The sequence below is a fragment of the Centroberyx affinis genome, unplaced genomic scaffold (genome assembly GCF_046629955.1).
Source record: "Centroberyx affinis isolate AG114_WGS23_722 - 3 ecotype Tasmania unplaced genomic scaffold, CSIRO-AGI_Caff_v1 ptg002870l_1, whole genome shotgun sequence".
NCBI lineage: Eukaryota > Metazoa > Chordata > Actinopteri > Beryciformes > Berycidae > Centroberyx > Centroberyx affinis.
Window position 1 is genome coordinate 82,501 of NW_027281003.1, and position 20,658 is coordinate 103,158.

A 20,658-nucleotide genomic window follows, 5' to 3' on the forward strand; every position below is an offset into this window, starting at 1 on the left:
TGAGATATTTCACCCAGAACTGAGGTGATTTAGCAGGAAATGAAAGAACATCCTAGAATCCCTGGCAGGGATTCTCCAAATACTTTTCTGTCGCAGAGGAAGAAGGACGCAAACAGCATGACTGTTGCTGGTCCTCAGCCTCTTATTCTGCCCACCACACACACACACACACACACACACACACACTCACACACACACATACAGCCATACACACTTCCAAACACACCCACAAACATTTTAAATGCTTTATTTGCATCCACTGATTTCTTGATGTTTTATGATTCAAATATATTATGGTAATTCAAACTGGTCTTCCCCACATAGCGTGGCTACTGCAGAGACTGAACTGAATTTTGCTTGTTGTTTGGCCCTACTTTTGGTCATAGGCCAGCAATCTGTATGGCTCTTACAGCAAGACAGGTGCCCGTGCACACAGGCACACAAACATACACACACACACACACACACACACACACACACACACACACACACACACACACACACACACACACATCTGCCTGCGGGCCATTTTCTGTCTCTACTGACTTAATGTGACTCTCCCCCAACACAGTGCAGGCAGGACTATATAACATGTCAATTAAAAAGGTTTCAGAGGAGAGACTACTCTCCCTTAAAGACATCCTGGGATTTTTGTTATTGTTTCACCACTGGGTGTCCTTAACACACAAGACAGCCATTTTTTTCCCTCTGTTGGATCTGTCCCACTGATAACAGCCAAAGTCTTACACACCGAAAGAAAGCAATCATTTTGATGGATAGCTGAATTACGGAAGCCTGAAATCAAAACTCTTGGTTTCAGGTCAGTGTGGCAAGGTTGCAGTGTGGTGAGGTTGGGAGACTGAAAGAGACAAGACAACCAGAAGCACCTCATTCTTATTTTCCTTGCTATATCTGTCCAATGTGCTTTTTTAGTGGGTAGAGAAGCCTGGTGAAAGATCAGATGACAAAAGCCTGATGAGACCCGAGCCACAAAACTGTGTTAAAGAATCCTGTTGAATGTTTATGCTAATTCACTGTGTTCCTGAAAGGGAAAATGGATAGACAGCGTTTTGGTTGAACTCCCATCATCTGGGTTCCTGCAATATTTAAAGAACCTCAGTTCTCTGTTTGTTTCAATTAGGAGGATGAAAAATATTTATTGAAAAGACAAGCAAGCACTCCTTTGTGCTGTGATCAGGGCATAGCATCGGCCTCTGGGTTAGTGGGTTTGTGTGGCTGGAAGGTCACCAGTTCAAATCCCTCAACCATGGGGGGAAATCTGGGTGGGGGGAGTGAAGCAGTGTCAGTCATTCCACTCTCAACAACTGCAACTGTCCCCTTAAGCAAAACTCATAACCTTAAACGTCATTGCAGTGGGCAAGGTTGAAGGAATACACCAACAATTTGGAAAATAAGTTCTTAAAACTCCTACCAATCTTATCATCTAACCACTGGGCAAAGAGAAGACTGGGTAGCAGTTTCACCTCTTCTTCACCTCTTTATTTTTTGGTGTGCTATGCTGCTTTTGAGATGATGCTAGCTTGTAGCATTCACTAAACATACACATGGTGCGATAAAGTGTTAGCATGCACCGCCAGAAACTCGCAACAACAGAAGTGGAACTGCTAATCCTCTTGTTGCTCAATGGTAAGTTGATCAAAGTGCTTATTTGCACTGAATTCTTTAAAACTGTGGGTGTACTGTGCAGATCTTGTGTGTTTAAATGTAGCCCTTCGTTCTGCTGCAGCTAATCCCCCAGGCCATTGCTGTGAATAAGAATGTAGTCAACATGACCGGTTAAATAAGGATGGAGAAATAAATCATTGGATGGCAAAGCACTAGATTGGAAAAAACACAACCTTTTAGCTCAGTCGAATCTCATTTCCAAACGGACCGGCAAAGTAAAAGCTCTCTGTGCTTCAAACAGCGCTCACTTAGTGTTACTTGCCTTGTTGTTCTGTCTTATCAACTGAGTAAAATGAGATAAGTAAAATCAGTCCACATGTATGTTTCCTCACACACAGGACTACCCATTCATTTTCAGCAAGTAAGATGTGTTTGAATGTTTCCATTGGAAGTGCAATGTTTGCACTAGAAGAAAATACCTGCGTCTTAGTACACTACCTGGTGGAACTCCCTCTGGTGCTGGACGGCCCCCACGTCGCCCCCTATGGGCAGCTGCTCCGAAAGCTCCTCGTCCTTGGCTGTCAGCCATTCTATGATCTCTTGTAGAGAGAGTTGCAGCTTCCCGCTGTTGTCAGAGAAGGCCTCTAGTCGCACCCTACCAACACAATGGTACACACACACACACACACACACACACACAGTTAGTTCAGCCAACAATAACAGTCTTGATTCCCCAAACCAACCGCATAGATGACACTTAACCACTGCCTCAGACAGCGTCAAGACAGTATCAGCTCTCTTAACATTCAAAAACCAAAGCTGCATCAAAATATATCAAATATACAGGAAATGTCATCTCCAAGCTAATATCAAAAAGTATCTTCAGATATGGAAACTGTTTCCATGATGTGAATCAATATGTGTCATATTGACACTCAAGTTTTAACACTTCAAGTGCAGTCCAATACAGCACACTACATATCTGCATGCAACATTGGCAAATAAGAAATCAATCACACAGAGAAGGAGATATTTACTGTGGCACGTGCAAGACAAGGTGAGACATGATGCAGAGTTACAGGTTGCTGCCGCAGGTTTGCCGGAGTAAACCGGGAACAAATAACTCAGAGAATGTATCTGTTTGCCACCTGCCAGCAGCATGAGGGATTGTCTGAGGGAATCACTGCACTTCTATCAGTGGCACAGCTGGCGCTAGAGGGGTGAGGGGGGTGGTGTGAAAATGTCCCAGTGTTTCAATTACACACCAGAAGCCAGCACTCAAAATATCATTATTCCTGCACACTGTCATTTGCCAACACTGTCACAACAGAGATGATGAGTGGGAGCCGGAGCCGGAGCAAGAGTCAGAGAGAGAGAGAGAGAGAGAGAGAGAGAGTGGTCAGTGGTCACAACTAGAAATGCATGAGAACAAGGGAAACATTGCTAAAATGTGACAGGGCTGATAGTGGGATAACAGTGCTGCTTGAGAGCACTCAGGAGAATACTTGAAGCTTACACAATTGCTGAATCTGAATCTAGACAAAGAGACAATAACTGCACTGATGTCACTCTGCATACCACAGTGATACAAACACGCACTGTGAAATGATACAAACAGCTCAAGAAAAAGCAAATCCATTACAAATGCACCTGCACAATCACCATTGCCAAGGCCATGATAGCAAGGGAAAAAAGAATGGCAAGGCAATGCACGCTGAAATGGGCACAGATGAGTTCTGACACAAGAGGGATTAAGTATCACTTCAGGGACGCTGGTGGTGGCGAGGCATGTGGGAAAAGCTTAAAAAGTTAAAGGGGAAAAACAGGGAGAGGTGAAATCAGGCTTGTAAGTGCACATTTTGGAATTGATAGGCCTCTTTGTTCAAGCCTGTGTCAGTAAACCTGTGTGAAGCAGAGCGTGCTGTCCCCTAGCCTCCTGTTGCCCCTCTAGCTCAGCCTGCTGTGGTAATTGAATCAGAGAGGAACTGTTTTTGCTGTGGCCCCTGCAGAACACGCTCTCGTTCCATAACAGGCGTGTATACACACACATAAACACACCAGTGTGCACACACACTCGTTGCAGAGGGAGAAAGGATCCTGAGTCAGATCAGAGGGAACCCGGGTCTCTAATACGTCGAAGTAAGGTCATCCATCATAGCATCACCGTGGCACTTCAAAACGCAGCAAACCACACCGTGTGTCTCAGTTTCACACGCTCATACAGAGACATGCACAAACAAACACACACACACACACACACAACTCGCAGCACACCCACCCATCACTTCTGCTGCCTTCCATTACACACACGGGGGGTGAGACAAATAGAGCACTGCCTGTGCTGTAATGGAATCATCGCCACATGGCGGGCGCTGCCAAGAACAGCTCCTGCCCTGCTAGGCTGTTGGGAAGAGAGGGTGAAGGCTTGCCAGCCCAGGAGGCTGACTGAAGATATTTCATCTCCGGTGAAAACATCATGATATTAATTAAAGGGCTATTTATGGGCTGCATTCTGCTGCATTGAAAAGGGAGATGCCAGAGATTGTGAATGTTTGTGTGCCCAAAATGCAGAGTCGAGAAAGGATAGAGAACAGGAATAGAAGTAAGGGGGGGACCCGCTCTTCATTTTATTAGAAGGTGGGCTTATTTCTTTAAGTGCCCTTGTAACTGTGCTGTATGTTTATAATATTTCTTTGGCAACAAGGCATGTGGCTGTCTGGGAATACCAATAGGGCAGGGCTGATAAAGAAATCTGTGCATGTTTTGTTTGTGTGCGTATGTGCGTGTGTCACTCTCTCATGCTGCTCAATAACAGCCAACAGGCTTGATGACAAAGCTAGTGATAATCAATAAGAATGGCCTAATGAGACGCTCTGCTACTTGAGCGCAGGGTGGACTGCTTCCTGTTTCCTAGACACAGGACAATCTCAGCACACTCTAGAGCCGTCCATCAGCCTCGGAAACAACAAACAGCCTGAAGACTGAGAGACAGCAAGGGATACGTTCAACACGCCTGTGGTGACGCTGATTTAGAACCGTGGTTTCATGATGAGGTAGTCAAAACTGAGACTGGTTGTCAAAATAATAGCGAGGGAGAGCATTATAGATCATAGACCCCTTCTTTTCCAAATCCTGCACATAAAGCTTATCCTGGAAGAGATAAAACAGGTGGCAGTTTCAGTTAGAGAGACCCATAGGTTTGGTATTTCAGTGTAACACAATGTTCCTAAGCGTTTGGGAAACACTGTTGAATGCTAATTAATGTTGTATCCCCACATTTCCTGACAGTTACACCCAAAGTAAATAACATAGAAATGTAACTCCCCAATCAGTCAGAGAGATTACAGAGAGGAGCCGGGCCCTCGGTTTCGATGATTAATTAATGCATAGGAGATAGGAGCAGTGTTGCTGTTTTAGGAGAGAGGAGCTAGCTGGTGCGTTGCCTCAGGGCCACAGCAGTATTCTCTTTGAGCACAGCACCATCCCTTTCTCCTTTCTTCCATCTCTCTCTCTCTCTCTCTCTCTCTCACTCTCTCTCTCTCTCCCAATTGTAAAAATGTTGCAAGAGCTGGTAAAAAGTGCAAGGGGGTGTGATGGGCCAGAATGACACTAGCAACAATTCTAAATTTAGTTGAAAGAGTATATGTTTCAAGGTGTATACATGAATATTCCAAAATCTCTAGGGGTGCAACACCATGAAAGACTCCAATCAAAGTATTTGAGATATGACACATCAATATGTATCATATCTCATGCCGTTGCACTAAAATAGCTTATTATGAGTAGGTTAAGCTTAGGCAATTAAAAAGACCAGCTAGTTTGCTAGGAAGTGGTTTTGGTGTGAGTTCAGCAACTGGTAGAAACTTAAAGACACAGTAGAAGGAACTGGGATTGGGTGGTGCAGTAGAAAGACATTTTGATTGTGTCATGTCATGTCATGTCAACACAGTCTCACAAAATTTGGATCACAGTCTCACAAAATGTTCACAAACTGAAATGCAGGCTATATGTTATGTTTGCAAATAATGTTCCTCCACCATGAAAGGATTATGTGACAATACCACAAATCGGACACACCATTTTCAAGTGTTTGTCACATGAAGAGGTTAGTTAAGTTTAGGCAGATAAAACAACTTCAGTCATGGTTAGTGTTAAAGTTAGGCTTAGGCTTAGGCAATTAAAACAATTTGGTTAGGGTAAGGTTTTGGCCATGGTTAAATAAGAAAAACTTATTTGCATGAGAACATGGGTCACCACAGTTCAAGGTAAATGTAAACGTCCATCCACCACCACAATCTCCATACCCTTACTTTCCACCTCACTATTTCAATATTAAACCACTCCCTGTTTCCAGCCGTGTCTCCTCCACATTATCCTTTTGTGGCGGGGAAATGTACATCTCTCACTTTTCATGCACAGAGCACATTATTTGCATTTTAAGACATCATGCTCATTTCACAAAATTTGATGAACCCAGACTGGTTGCATTGTGTTATGTTGTGTGCACAAAATAACATCCAATGTAAGTTAAAGCAGGCAACTTCTAGGCAACTTCACACATTTTGGTGACCCAAAATGGCAGCGAGACATAACTTTCTGAAAAATTTCACAAGCAATGTTGCCAAATCATCAAGATTCTGTTTCCCTCTCCACAGTCGGCACTGTAGGAGTAGAGGACATTGTGTAGGTGTGGTGCTTTCAGGGACTTTACTGATGCCCTGCACCAGAGTTGTAGTTATAAAAATGCTTCCTCTAAACATGGTAGCCTGTAGCATCTCTTCCAACAACCTACGTATTGAGGTTTGTAGGGCACACATTTTATGAAAGACAGGAGCTCGCCAGCCACTGGGGCTGTTGCCCTCAACTGGAAATAACTGTTGAAGATCTGGAACAGCTGATGGCCATGGGGAAAAACTAAATAAATTGTTTACAGCTATAGTAGGAATCTTCACACATTAGCAGCTCCAAATGGCTCCAAATGGCTCCAAATAGCAGCAAGAGGTAACTGTTTGAAAAATTTAAACTTCAATCCCCTGAAATAACATCAGTAAACTGCTCACAGCATGCGCGTGTTTACCAAGTTGGCCGGTCTGTGATCGCTTTATATCAAAGGATACCAAAGGGATAGACAGAGGCAAAATATCTAACGTTGGTGGGTCCAGCTGTTTCTCAACGCAGTGCTCGCTGCTGTTTAGGAGACAGTTTGTAATTCACTCTTAAGTTTCAATTTGTCCTGTGGAGGGAGAAGTGTCCCTACTGACACCAGGACTATATGGACAAATACAGCGAATCTACAAGGTCTCAATTCAGGTCTCTACTGCACTCCCACTTTGTGATTTATATGACAGGTGTATATTTACATAAATATCCTGCCTAGAGCAGCTTTAATGTCAGAAGTTAAACCCTCAAGGAAGGAGCTCACCTTATATTATCCTGGTGACTCACCTCTATCATTAACCTACATTCAAAAATTCCCTGTGTGACTCACATACTCTTCCAGAGCGCCCATGCTTAAAAAATATTTTTAGATATATTGCATCTCAAGTGCTTGCGTAAACTATGGGAACACAAACTTGCTATAATCAGACACATACTATAAAAAAAATATGCTTAATGGCATCTGGCAAAATGATATGGTTGAAGCAGCAGGTAACACAATGCATCCATTGATAAGTCTGTTGCTAAGAGCAAGCATTCATTGTGTACCAGCAGTAGATACTCTTGATGCACACAGTCATGAATAAATTTAAATTCTCATCTCACACACACACACACACACACACATACACACACACACATAGACACATATGCATAAAGAAGGAAGCACACTTTCTCTCTTGCTTCTCTCACACATGCTCACCAACACACACTCAAGTGGCCCATAATGCAACTGGGCACACATAAATATAGAGCGTTGTCAGGGACAGAAGACAATAGAGGAAGAGGAAGGGGTCTTGTGGGAAGTGGAGACACATCAAAGTAACAAAGGATGACAGGTGGGAAGCATGAGACACCACTGGCTGCATGACTAGCGCCCTCCCATCTCACAGCGCAGTTATATGTGTGTGTGTGTGTGTGTGTGTCTGTATCAGAATACAGTGTTTCCCCTAAGATTTTTTCTAGCAGCAGTGTGCATGTGATTTGCCCCTGCCCCTGTTCTGTTCACGCACACACAGACATGCACACACACACACCCACATACTGTACCACAATCCCGACCAAGATCCAAAACCTAAAAAACTGACTACAAAAACATATTTTAGTATTATAAGTGTTTATTCTTGTACCGACACCAAAAATAAACAAACAAGAAAGCAAACAAGCAGATTCCTATGAAACCAATGAAAAAGAACATAAAGATTAATGAGTCCCTTAGATCAGTGACACTAACTTAGCCAGACAATTAGAGAGCACTGTTATCTCTCTCATTGGCTGATAATCTCTCTCCCTCTCTAGCTGGCTACTTTCTAACTTTACCTCAGCTGATGTCACATACCAACTGATTTCCCGTCATTCTTCCAAACCAATACGCAGCTGAGATAAGAATTAGACGAAAGTAAATGGCCCTGAAACATCTATTCAGTATATCCACATCTGAATCCACCCAACAATGTTTGTTAAGTCTTTGAGAAACTGATATGAACTATAGAGATTGATTATTATCCCACCGCAGTTGCAGTGTAAGGTATGAGCTTATGTAGGCGACGCTCAGCCCTGCGCTTTTCAACGTCTCTGTTGTCAGATTATCCCCGATTAAGTCAATTTAACACATAAAGCACACTGCGTTATATTTGGCTGGACGCATCACAGTAATTCCTTTTGTTTGATGTCTTTTTAAACAGGCGACAATGTTTCATTTTTGTCAGCAGGAGTTGTCGTTGAAGTAAATGAAACCCAGGCAGCGCAAACCCAGCTGTCATTCAGTTTTATGTGCCTATATGAACAATGGCTTTCAGAAGAACAATGTTCTGCTGATGCTAGGGGTGGAGGAATTGTTTAATCGGGCCCACAAATTAATGTGGGTTGGTAGTAATGCAAGTTTCAAACAAACCTCTGTGAACTAATGGGCCATTTGCCTCTGTTTGTTCATGAGGTGCGGTGCTGCCTTCATGTACGGGAAATACTGGAATGATTGCTCCTCTTTTATCTGTGTTTGTGTGTGTGTGTGTGCGTGTGTCAGACATATTACATCAGAATGCTTACTACTATCATGTGTGTGTGCAGGTGTACTGGCATGCACATGCGAGTGACTCAGTGTGTGTCTCAGCTTGCGCCCCTCTGCGCTGCATGCGGGTGTCGACTGGCAGCTTCTCAAATGAGAACAAGAAGTGAGGGCTAATGTATAGAGCGTGCCACCGATCCTCAATCCCTCATTGTTCCCACAGCTCCAATAGTACGATGCTCTCACTCCCTTGGGGGCTCGAGTTGCTCTATATAAACCCTACAGCCTGCCTGGGTACAGTGTGTGCACAAAACCTGATTATCTTCTCCAGCTATTCAAAGAGACTGCGGTGGTCCCGAAACTCCAAAATTGTCTCTAATCTGCACAAGACTGCCTCTGATTTGTTCTGCACCAGATGATTGGTATATAGGCACAGTTCAGCGCTCTCCTCGCAGCTTCACCATTCTTTAATTCCAGGCTCCACACACACACACACACACCCATACACACACACACACTCATCCACACACACACATACTGTAGTGGTAATTTATTGAATTATTCATGGGACTCTAATTCCCAACTGGTTTGTTCCATCATTAAAGCGTATGAAAGTTTGTTTGCCAGCCCTGGCAACAGAAAAAAAAAGGGAGCCGCCCTGCCACCAGACATGGCGCCTGTCCCAAAAGTCTTGAAGCTGTGTTCCCTTCTTTATTAAATCTTCATTCCCTGGTTTGCCAGCCCTTACCCAGTATCCCTCACATGACGTCAGTGCACTCTGTCAGGGGAGTGGAGCTCTGCGCGAGGCCTCCGGTGAATGAATTGAATGAGATGTCAGAAAATGTCATTTGCTTACAAATGGAACATTGCTCCAAAGCCAAACAGGTTAAATGGAAGTTTGTAACCTCAAAATGTGGGTCAAACTCACAGCATCTGGCCCACCTGTTCAAACCCTATCCATCAGTGTTATTGAACAATACTATGAGGCTGAGCAAAATCTATACATAACATCCTAGAACAATGCACCCATTGCTTCACCATAAAATACAACAGCAACAGTGAAAGCAAAATCCACTCCTACAACTGAATGAATGATTGATGACTGAATCATCTTACGGCCCTGAGTCTCAAACACCATGCCATCCAAACACTTACCCCTCCAGCAGCTCTATGTTTTCACCCCTGACCCTGAACAGTATAATTATTATTAACATGTAATTGGAGCTCAATAGGGCCTGCAGGCGGTGTAGCTTGCCTGGGGACGATGTAGGGAAAGTGGGGCGCAGAAGCTCCACGGGGCATTGCACTAAGCCCCGACTGTCTGTAGAAGGCGCTAGCAGGGACAGGAGGATATAGATAAGAGCACAGAAGAGGAGGAGAATGGATATACAGTGAGGAGGATGTGTAAGGAATTAGCAAAAAGGAGGATGAGGTAGAGAGAAAGAGAAAGGGAGAGATAATGAGAAAGAAAGAGAAACAGGGAGAGTGAGATAGACGGAGCAAGAGACAGATACACCGATGAATAGATGGAAGCAGTGTGGTAATGCGACTGTCAGCAGTGAGACAAAAAACAGACTCAGAGGTCTCCCCCTGGCCTCAGACAGACTCTCAGCGTGGGTGGTTGGCTCTCTGCAGTCATCTGAGCCATGCGGCAAACACATTCCCAGCATGCCTCTGAGCCACCCACACCAACCCCAGAGGACATTCCCCACAGTGGAAAACAGTGGGCACCTCGCTGCGAGGCACCGCCAGCACCTCGACAACGCTTGATATTGTTAGTGTGTAACTTTGTTGATTCCATACAGATAAAAACTCTAGGAAGTAAGCTAACTTTAGTTGAAGTACCTACAATTTGATGAGTAAGAGGCATTCTGTTGTGATACTACACTGGGTAAGATTTGTGGTGATTCAGCACCAACTGCAAGGCCAGGATGCAATACAGCTGGTCTCAACTCAAACACGTCCTGTTTCACATAACACTATGCTACTCTACAGGGAAAATATTCACAGGGATGAGTTACAAAACAGATTGATGAGCACAGGCCGTTTGTTTGACCTTAAATCAGTAGACTGTTTGCAGCGCTCAATTTCCCCCATTTGTTTAAAGGCCCGATCTTTAACTTACTCTCAGTGCAGCACCTGGTAAATGAACTTTTATGGATGTGCGCACGCTACAGCAGATTTTTTACACCAATCTTTAACCGCAACATGGCACAACCTGTTTAAACACTATCGCCCCACGATTAGCTTCATTTACATTGGGATTTGTTGGATTGGACCACTTACTTTCCCTTTGAACTGTATCATCCAAGCTTCTGATAAAAGAACTGAGACTATGTAACAGCTAAACATGAGCTCCACATATATTTTCCTCATGACATCTGTAACGTTTTTAAACAGTCGAAAAAGACCTTTTACTTGAGCGGTGATGGGTTAAGGAAGACGTCAAAAGCCTATTTTCCCTCGTCAAGTCAAACTCTTCAAAGACATTAATGTGAATAACGCACACAAAATGTAGAGGGAATGTCAAATAAATTCCAGATTAACAGCTGAATGAATTATACAAAAAAGCTTATCTAAAACACAGACAATCTTCACTGAGCAAATAGCATGAATTTAATGAAACCTCCCTCAGTCTAGCGCTTTCTTACAACATAGTTACAGATGGCTGAATGGCTTTACCAACATGCCTGTGGTAATAAATGTCTCTTTTATCTATATCCACAATCATTCAGTGGTGATTATGATAAACATCTAGTATAATACACTGCTGTGGTCCAACTGTTTTAGGCTATTATCTCTAACTTTCATAAGACATCAACCCATATGTTGATAGATATTCACAGCACAACGTAATCAGAATGCCATGTCTAGTTTCTTGCCAATGGCATCATAACAATGTCTTGCAGTCAATAATACTTGCTCTTCGGCTGGTAAGATTGAGTGGCAAATAGTGTAATGATTATGTCTAATTTCCATATAAGATGCCAGAAAAGTGATCAAACTCCTAACCTTCTGTTATCAGCACCGTGTCCAATTAGCTGAGCGACACTGTGTCAAATTGATAAATTCCCTGTGCCTTTGCCATCTGTAAACATTTGGAGAAAGCCAGGAAATCATTTTGTTGCACTATTTACTCCTTATCTTGACTTGTTAAATCCTCCAGGTATTTTCTGAAATGAGAGCACACAGGTGCTTTCACATTATCACCACATTTAGCAAAACAGTTTAATTTTTGAGAAATGATGTAAGTACAACAGAGGAAGTTTGATTTAATTCCAGTCAGGGTGTAGCATGGATGATAATGTATGACAGTTTAAAGGATGGGAGGGAGTCGCCAGTTAGCTTGCCTCCCTGCCCCTTGACTTTTATTCAAACAGAACCTCGACCACCTGTCAATCAATGCCAGACAGGCCATTATACAGCCAGTCGTCTCCACTTGTCCATCCATTGGCATAAAATCCAGTCAGACATTTCTCCTGGATAGCACTCACCCCCAAGGTTAGACAGCTTTTCAATTTGACCGGTAAAGCTCTTTCTGATGCGTTCATTCTTATATTCTTTTGCTCTCCACCCCTCCCATTTATCCACATTTCAACTCTCTTTGTGTCGGCTATTCTTACATGTGATGATTTAATACTAGCTCCTTCAGGCCTCTCTCCATATATCCCTCACTCACTTCATCGACTCCCTCCTGTATTTTTCTCCCTTCCCCCCCTCAGCCAGATGAAGTCAAAGAGCAGCTTGGGTCTAAACAGCCACTGCAGGCCATCTATAGTGATCTCATTACACAGGACTGCAGGGGAAGCTGTCTTAACCAATTTCACGACTATCCCTCCTTTTCTCCCCCTCCTAGATACATGGAGGTCAAGTAAGCAATTAAGGGGCCAATTGTGTAAATAGGATGCCAGCTGAATTGAAGAAATACAAATGATGCGGCAAGCCTGGGCAGCTTCCAATTAAGCATCAAAGAATGACATGAACGCCCTCTAATTGTTTTGCAGTGGCAAAGCTCTCGAGTGCGACTTGTGCAATGGCAGCATTAACCCATATTATATCAATAATGAATAAGCTGGCTGGAGGAAGTATTGAAAAACACATTATTTTGTGACAGCACATTAGTAGACAACACTTTTTTAATTGTCTGAAGACTACCGACAAATGGCAACAAGGAGAATTGTTAGAATTGGAAGAATAGGGAATGAAAAAAGCAACATATGTATGGATGTTAGACATTAGCCATTAGCCTACAGTAAGTCCCAGCTGGATGGTGAGATAAAACTTGCAAGTATCGACATTCCATTTCCCAGCAGATCTTAGGACAATTTGGCTACTACGAGAATTAAAAGAGCAATTCCTACATCATGTTCAGTTAGCAACAGTAGTTATTTCTTTACCATAAAAAGTCCACAGACAAGCAGAAAATGAGCTTTGATTGAGCCAAATTCTTTTAACATTTAAACCCAGCAGACTTTGCACAGGCTTTGCTGTTGCACCACATATCTCTTAGCAACCAATTAGCTGTGAGCAAGTAGACTAATGGTCAAATAGATAATAAATGAGCCAGAAAAAGAAAGATACCTCAAAAAAAAAATTGGTGGTGTTGTGACTATAGGTCAATTCATTAACGCTATGAGTAAAAGTGAATTGTCCAATAGCGTAAATATTTCCAAATTTAGGTTACTGTGACACAGGAAACTGTCTTGTCTTTTGCCCTTGTCATCTGGTCCGAGAGTTGTGGCTTGAGAAGAGTCAGTGAACCTGACCAAACAGCTGTGCTTTGTTAGCTAACTAACTAGCCAGCAAGTTAATTTAGCAAAGCACCCAACGTTAATGTTAACTTGTGGCTTCTAGCCACTGCTAGTGCTAACATTTGCACTGTATATGTACGTATAAGTATACAGTATGTTAGCTATTGTGCAAATCAGATGTGTTTGCAACAAGACAGAGAAGGTTATAGCTGCCAGGTAGCAGGCTGAGATGATCTAACACAAAATCAATCAGATGTTCCAGTGGGGAAATTATCAGGTCCTGTCAAAAACAGCATAGAAGGTAACCACGTCTTTGCATTTTTTTTGAGACGGACAAGTTGTACATTTAGAAACGCAACCAGCTGTTCACAGCTATTGTTGCCCGAGAGCTGAGGACCTTCATGGCCGCTAGAGGGTGTGTTACATCACATGAAACCCTCTATTGGAGCCACTTTCTTCCCCCAGATACAAAAAGCATCTTGGCCCCAAAAATATCCAACCACCGACACTGAAACAGCATTCAGCCCCACTGAATGCCAGTGTGACTGTCCACTTACCTGATATTGTGGGATTTGCGTTTGATCTCGTTCCAGCAGAGGTTCATGTCTCCTGCTTGGTGCTGGCCTCCTCCTCTCAGCCTCCTGCACTCGGTCCCCTCCTCCTGCCCCTCACCATCCACTGTGGACTGGCACGGCACACAGTGGCATCCCGGCCACGAGGGCCGCCCCGCAGCTAAACACACACACACACAGATAAAAAGAGAGACCCAGGTGATTAGGATTCCACTGACATGGGTTTTTAAAGAATGATACTGATATTTTTGGACTAAAGCTGCTGGTAGCCAATATTTTGTGACTATTCTTATGCCAACAAATTTATGTCAAAAAAGACAGGTATTCAGTATTCCCTCAGAATTTATTACCTACAGCATTTAGACCGTGGGACAATGGAAAATCTCCATTCAAACATACAAATGACCCACACCTATTCAAACTCTGGGATACATTAGGCCTTTAAATGAAGAATGAATTTATAGAAAACATTGTTGAAAGAGTAAATGATTAAATAAAAGGAAAATATGTTTTACAGACTGTTTTTTATATAGGGAGGAACCTCCATCACATCTGCAGTGGATGTGACATTCTGATATTTAATAAACAGTCAATATCGGCCCGGTATAGCCGCAAACCAATATGTCGGTCTAACCCTAGTGAGTATGCATACATTGTTAAAGAAAGCACAATGCAAGTACATAGTGTAGCAATGTTCAAAATGTAGAAAGCAAGACACACAAAAAGCTTGTCAACAAGTCAGTGCCAAATTGAATAACGTTGTCCTCTTTGTAAGATGGGAAACAAGAATCATGGGAAGCCATCAGTTTTATTCCATTATTCCATTCCATTAAACTCGGGGAAACAACGCAGACAAAAAGCCTTTTCCCAGACTTTTAGAGTGAGGGGTCATGTGAGGCGAGACCTGAAGAGGTGCAATCCCCCCGATGGAGCTGGAAAGAATCAGGGAGCCGGCCCACGCACACAGGCGCACATACACACACCCATACACGCACAAGTACTCATGCACGCACACACACACACACACACACACACACACACACAACATAATAAATGGCATTCGGGGCAGCAGAAGCTTTTCCAGGTTCACAGGTCATGATACGTCTCGTGTTTGGTCACTGGTCTGTCAGAGGTGTCCTACCCTCTCTCTTCATTTCACAACCTCTACCTTTACAGCAGCACTCAGCCGGGACTCTCTGCAAACACCCTCAGCCATATTACACGAACACACACACACACACACCATAATCAGCCGCTTTCAGGCCAGTAGATGCTTTGTCATCCCATCGTTTCCCTGCCTGGTCGCTCCTCTCCTCCCCTGCAGAAGGGCACAACCTCTAGCCTGTACAGCAGCACTCAGCCACCCTCTGCCATGTGCAAAACACACACATACATACACACACACCCACACACACACGCACACATACACACATATTGCACACACTCAGACATACTGTTACACTTGAGCCCATAATGTGTCTTACTCACTACTCACTTTTAAGTACTTTCTTTCTCTCGCTGTCTCTCTCTCTCAAACACACACACGCACACACACACACACACAGAGCTCGGGTGGTTTGCCAAAAACAAATTGCGCCTGAAATGTGCTACGAAGAAGGAACTTTTGTTGCAGTGTCAACATTTGAGTGAACGACTCCCCGGGGGGAGAGAGGGAAAGAGAGGGCGAGCATTAGACTTGCAGCAGACTCATCACCCCCCTCTTCAGTCTCCCTCATAATCATACATTCCTCTCCCTCCCTCTTTTTGTCCTCTTATTCCCTCTCTACATTCACACTTCTCTCCCTCTGCTTGTTCATAAGACCACCTCGGATTGCCCAGATGGATTTTTCTATTTCACATGAATCATCATCATCTCTCTCCCACTCCTGTCTCTCTTTATATCCTTTCTTCCTTCTCTCCCTTTTCTTCCTCAGACAGCTCCTGTTAGTGTAGTGGACTCTTATATGAATCAGCAATAACCTCCACATCTCTCCCACTCTCTCTCCCTCTCTCACTCTCTCTCACTGTCACTTTCTCCCTTGCTAATAATCAGAGGTCACATCAGATATGACTGTGCATACAGCTAGTACTGCTAATACTAAAATAACTGCTGAAATGCTGTTGGAAAGTGTGGACAGAATCATTTCACTGCTCTGTATAAAGCATGGAAGTGATTGCACACAACGCACACAGACACAGCAGAGGCTACACAAGACATTGCAATTTAAGAATGGAGAATGGCACTGTGACTGTTTGTTTACTTTTGAAAGCTGCCTCTTCAAGATGTGAAATGGAGTTGAACAATGACAACAACATCAACCACACCACTGGTAACAGCCGGAGAAAGCCCCTGGGCCAAAGATAGCTCTGAGAGAGGTTTGTTTCTGGAGTGAGGAGGGGAGCCGAGTGACAGACAGCACTGCCGGCGATCTCAAACATCTCCTCTTTCACTCCCTCCTTCCTCTTCCTCTTCTCCTGCCTTTTCTCTGATAGCTACTGGCATGGATATACATAAACGCACAGACTCACACATGCATGCACCTGCAAGACCTGTATCTATACAGACATAAACATATTAAAACATTCACAGTGCAATTTTCATTTCTACTGCACCAGCACACAAGACACATTACAAGCAATCAACGCAATTGATGTTTGAAGAAATATTGTTCTTCCAGTGTCTCTCCCTCTTGTAGACACGTATGTGTAAATGTCATGCACACATTGTATGTATTAATACATTAGGTAGGTCTCCCGCTTTAGACTTCAAAACATGAGTCAAGCTTTAAACATGCATTATTAATGGCCTTGATATGATGTGGCGTTGCTCAGTGAAGCATGCCTACTGCGTGTTTTCCAAAGATGCCAAAAACCTGCTGAGATTTCTGTGACATGCCACAAAGTGACACAGACAGTATTCATCTTGCTGCTATGGCTACGACTCCTCCCTCAATATAGTGATAACTGCTCCTTACAGAAATCATAGCTTGGCACTTTCAAAATTGCCCGATCACATCAACAACACAGACAGCATGATATTTGCCTCATGTTCTCTGACCAATCGAGCCAAACCAGTCTGCAGGGACATTTTCCGGAAACATGTGCAATTCAAGGGAGTTTAAGCTCATTAAAGATAACATACAAAGCTTTGCTGGATTTCAGAGCAAAAGAGAGAAGACAGTTCAACTATGCAGATAAAGCATCAGAGGATCAAAGTCACTGTACTGCTGCACCATGTCTACACCTTGATACTAATCTGTAGGCATCAACGCAGTAGCTCAGATACTGAGAAGCAATAAGATAGCTAGGATTTATTCTCATTACTGGAGCTCTGCGGATGAATTTATTTAATCTCAGCAACATATTGTGCAGTGCTTACCTTTATAGTACAGACTTGCTGCACCGTTGCGATCCCAGTCTCAGTCTCACTTTGTTAAATCTGTCATTATGGGTATCCGAACGGTGACATTATTTACCCTGGCTGTTGCTTGGCTTGGTAGAAAATGCAGAGATAAGTTGGGCATGCAGAGAGGGATGAAAAGAAACAGAGACAAACAGGGAGAGAGAGAGAGAGAGAGAAGGAGGGAGAGGGGGAGGGAGAGCGAGAGGGGAAGAGAGACAGAGGCATGGAGGGATGGGTGACCCAATAAGCAGAGACTCTTCTCTTGGTCAAAGAGTTCTCTGTCCTGCACATTCCTGCACACACCTACACTGTACCCCACTTCCCACTACCAATGGGAAGAAAAGGCCATCTGCTTGATGTGCTCCACCCACACACACACTGACCAAGACAGAACAACCTGTACTAATGATTCTAGGAACAGTCTTGCGTCAGAAAATGTTTGAAACTCAAAATCACGATGACGATAATACAATGTGCTCTTCTTTCTTTGCCAAAAATCAAAAAACAAATTCCTGCATTATAAGCTTAAAATACTACATCAAGTTCCAACAGTACAGGGAACCAATAGGAGAATAAGGAGTGCAAGGGTCAAAGCCACAGCACCCAGACAATAAATCTAATAAATATTCTTGGTCCCTGGTACAGAAATAAGAGCCAGGTGAAAAAGGTTATGTTTTTCACCTGGTTTTTCAATGATTAAGGGTGAGACGAAGGCCTGGGAGAGGGAGACGTGAGGTTTTTTCTTGAAAAGAGTTTTCATTTTCAGAAATTAGACATTCATATTAAAATATACGTCAGCTGCGACAGATGGAGCGATTGTACTGAAATGGAATCCATTCCATACTGTAATTGCGGACCCATCCTGCTGTCAGCAGAACAAAGCCAACAACAATTTGTAATGCTATTACACCCACAATTACAACACTTAACAGAAGTGATAAAACATCATGCAGTGTCCAAAAGAACTGGCAAACACGGATTCAGACACCCAGAACTCATTGGCTGGGTGTCATTGACTGCGTATCGCTGATTTAGCTACAACAAATAAATGCCAAGCCAACGCTGACTCAGAGTATGAGTGTCCAGGAGGTCTTAGGAAGTCTTCTGTTAAATAGTGTGTGTACGCATCGGTGCATGTATACTATCTGTGCGGGAGCGTGTGCCTGTGTGTGTGTGTGTGTGTGTTTTGACGTGTGTGTCCCATCCCTCCACCGGGGGCTGTTGGGGCCTCCTCCAGTAGCAGCTGCTGGCTTTGTGCCTGACGGGGGGGTTAGTGGAGGCTGGACCGCTGCCGCCCCGCTGCTCCACCCTGCCGTCCCACAGCCCCTCAACAGCCACCAGTTAGAAGGCCTGCTTGCTCCCACCGCCAGGAAAAACACAGCCGCCCTCCAGCACCACACACCCTCACTACGGCTGATGCAGAGGAGGGAGGGAGCTGAGCTTCTCCCTCACAGCTGCAACCGTCACACACTGCTGGAGAGACTGGAGGAGCTCCAGTGACACAACACACGCAGACTGGCTGGAGGTGTCACACACGGATACGCAGACACACATGGGTCGCACGCAGGCACCCTCTCACATCGCCTACAACAGTGGTTCTCAACGTGGGGTCCGGGGATCACCAGGGGTCATTGAGGGGGTTCCAGGGAGTCCCCAGCAAATTGATGAATTGTCGATTGTCATTTTTTTTGTCGAATTTTCTTTTGTCCGCTCTCTCTTTTCTCTGTGGACTGAACGGACTATTCTAGAATAATACAAAGTCTAAGCAATGTAAAGAAACGTCCTGTACTGAAATAGTGAAGTGCAATGTAAGCAAATGTTAAGTTTTATGTCTTCTTTTTATGTTTGCTGTGGGGCCCCAGGGAAAGTAGCTGTTGCATCATGAATAGCTAATGGGGGATCCTAATAATAAACAAATAAACATTTAAACAAAACATTGGCATTATTTCATTTACAATAAGTCAACACAATTAGAGATTGTAGAAGGATGACTATTTTTAGCATAATTTCACTGTTATAATAGAGATAGTCGTGGAATTCTGAACAAAATCATATCTAACAATGAAAATATTCTCAGATTTGAGTCCGAGAGATAAAATATCATCAAATGGGGGTCTGTGGCCATAATGTGGACTAAATTAGGGGTCCATGATATGAAAAAGGCTGAGAATCACTGGCCTACTACGCTGCAAACACACATGCAGGCACTGACAAGCACGAATACACCAAATCACACATGCACAGGACACACACGGCTACTGCCAACTCCATCAGCTATACTATCCACACCCCCGCTGGGCAAAAGCAGCTGTCAAGTTAGTGCTATTCCCCCTGAAACATTGCTGCACTCTTCCCAGGCCTGACTCCTTCTCATCTCCAGACGCGTGGCAGAGTGATTTGCGATCGGGGGGGGGGGGGGGGGGGGGTTCACCCGACAGAACAGAAGGAGCGAGGAAGGCTTTCAATTCACCTCCTCCCTCCCTGTACTCCCGTCGCGACTGCACATTGTTTTGCCCTCCAACCACATATTTCATTATCCTCCACACTTTATTATCTTTTCAATGACAAAGTAATTTCCCCCAGAGCAAACATGCCACGCACACACTTATTTATATTTACACTGCGCCTCCGCTTTTTTGTCCCGAAGAGACGGCTTTGAAATAGGAGCTCGGTGAGTGAAATAAGAGCTCGATTGACATTAACATCATTATCGCAGGGAGCGGAAGCAGAAAGGTGTTATTTGAACACTTTATAGGGCAGTCGCTGTGTGATTCTAGCATCGGGTGAGTAATGGTTATGCATTTCATTCATAACTACTGTACGGTGGGTGAAGTGCTTCTGGGGCAGCAGTGAGGCATCAACTATCTGAAACAAATGATTATGTATGGGATGATGTTTTGTGTCTGTCTGTGTGTGTGTGTGTGTGTGTGTGTGTGTGAGTGCTTCCATGTCTGTGTACCGTCCTTCCTTGTGTCCTCTCCTCCATTGGCCCAGTCCACAGGTGATATTGTAGGATTTGGGCCAATATTTTGCCCCCCCTCCAAAAAAAAAAACAAAAAAAAAAAACATTCCCCACCCCTCCCAGCCTGCTTAGATCACAATGGTGCTAGCTTTTAAACTTAAGAACCTGTAATTTACTAGTGC

The 20,658-nt window shown here is 43.8% G+C and overlaps 1 protein-coding gene across 1 annotated transcript in view; it reads right to left on the minus strand.

Moving 5' to 3' along the window:
* drp2 (dystrophin related protein 2) overlaps positions 1-14,185 on the minus strand; it is a 60,495-nt gene extending 46,310 nt beyond the window's left edge. The window contains exons 1-2 of the mRNA XM_071536418.1: positions 14,097-14,185; positions 2,125-2,281 (exon numbers count right to left, since the gene is read on the minus strand). Coding sequence (XP_071392519.1) covers positions 2,125-2,281; positions 14,097-14,143 — 204 coding nt within the window. The 5' untranslated portion in view covers positions 14,144-14,185. The remainder of the gene's footprint in view (positions 1-2,124; positions 2,282-14,096) is intronic.
* Between the last annotated feature and the right edge of the window lie 6,473 nt (positions 14,186-20,658).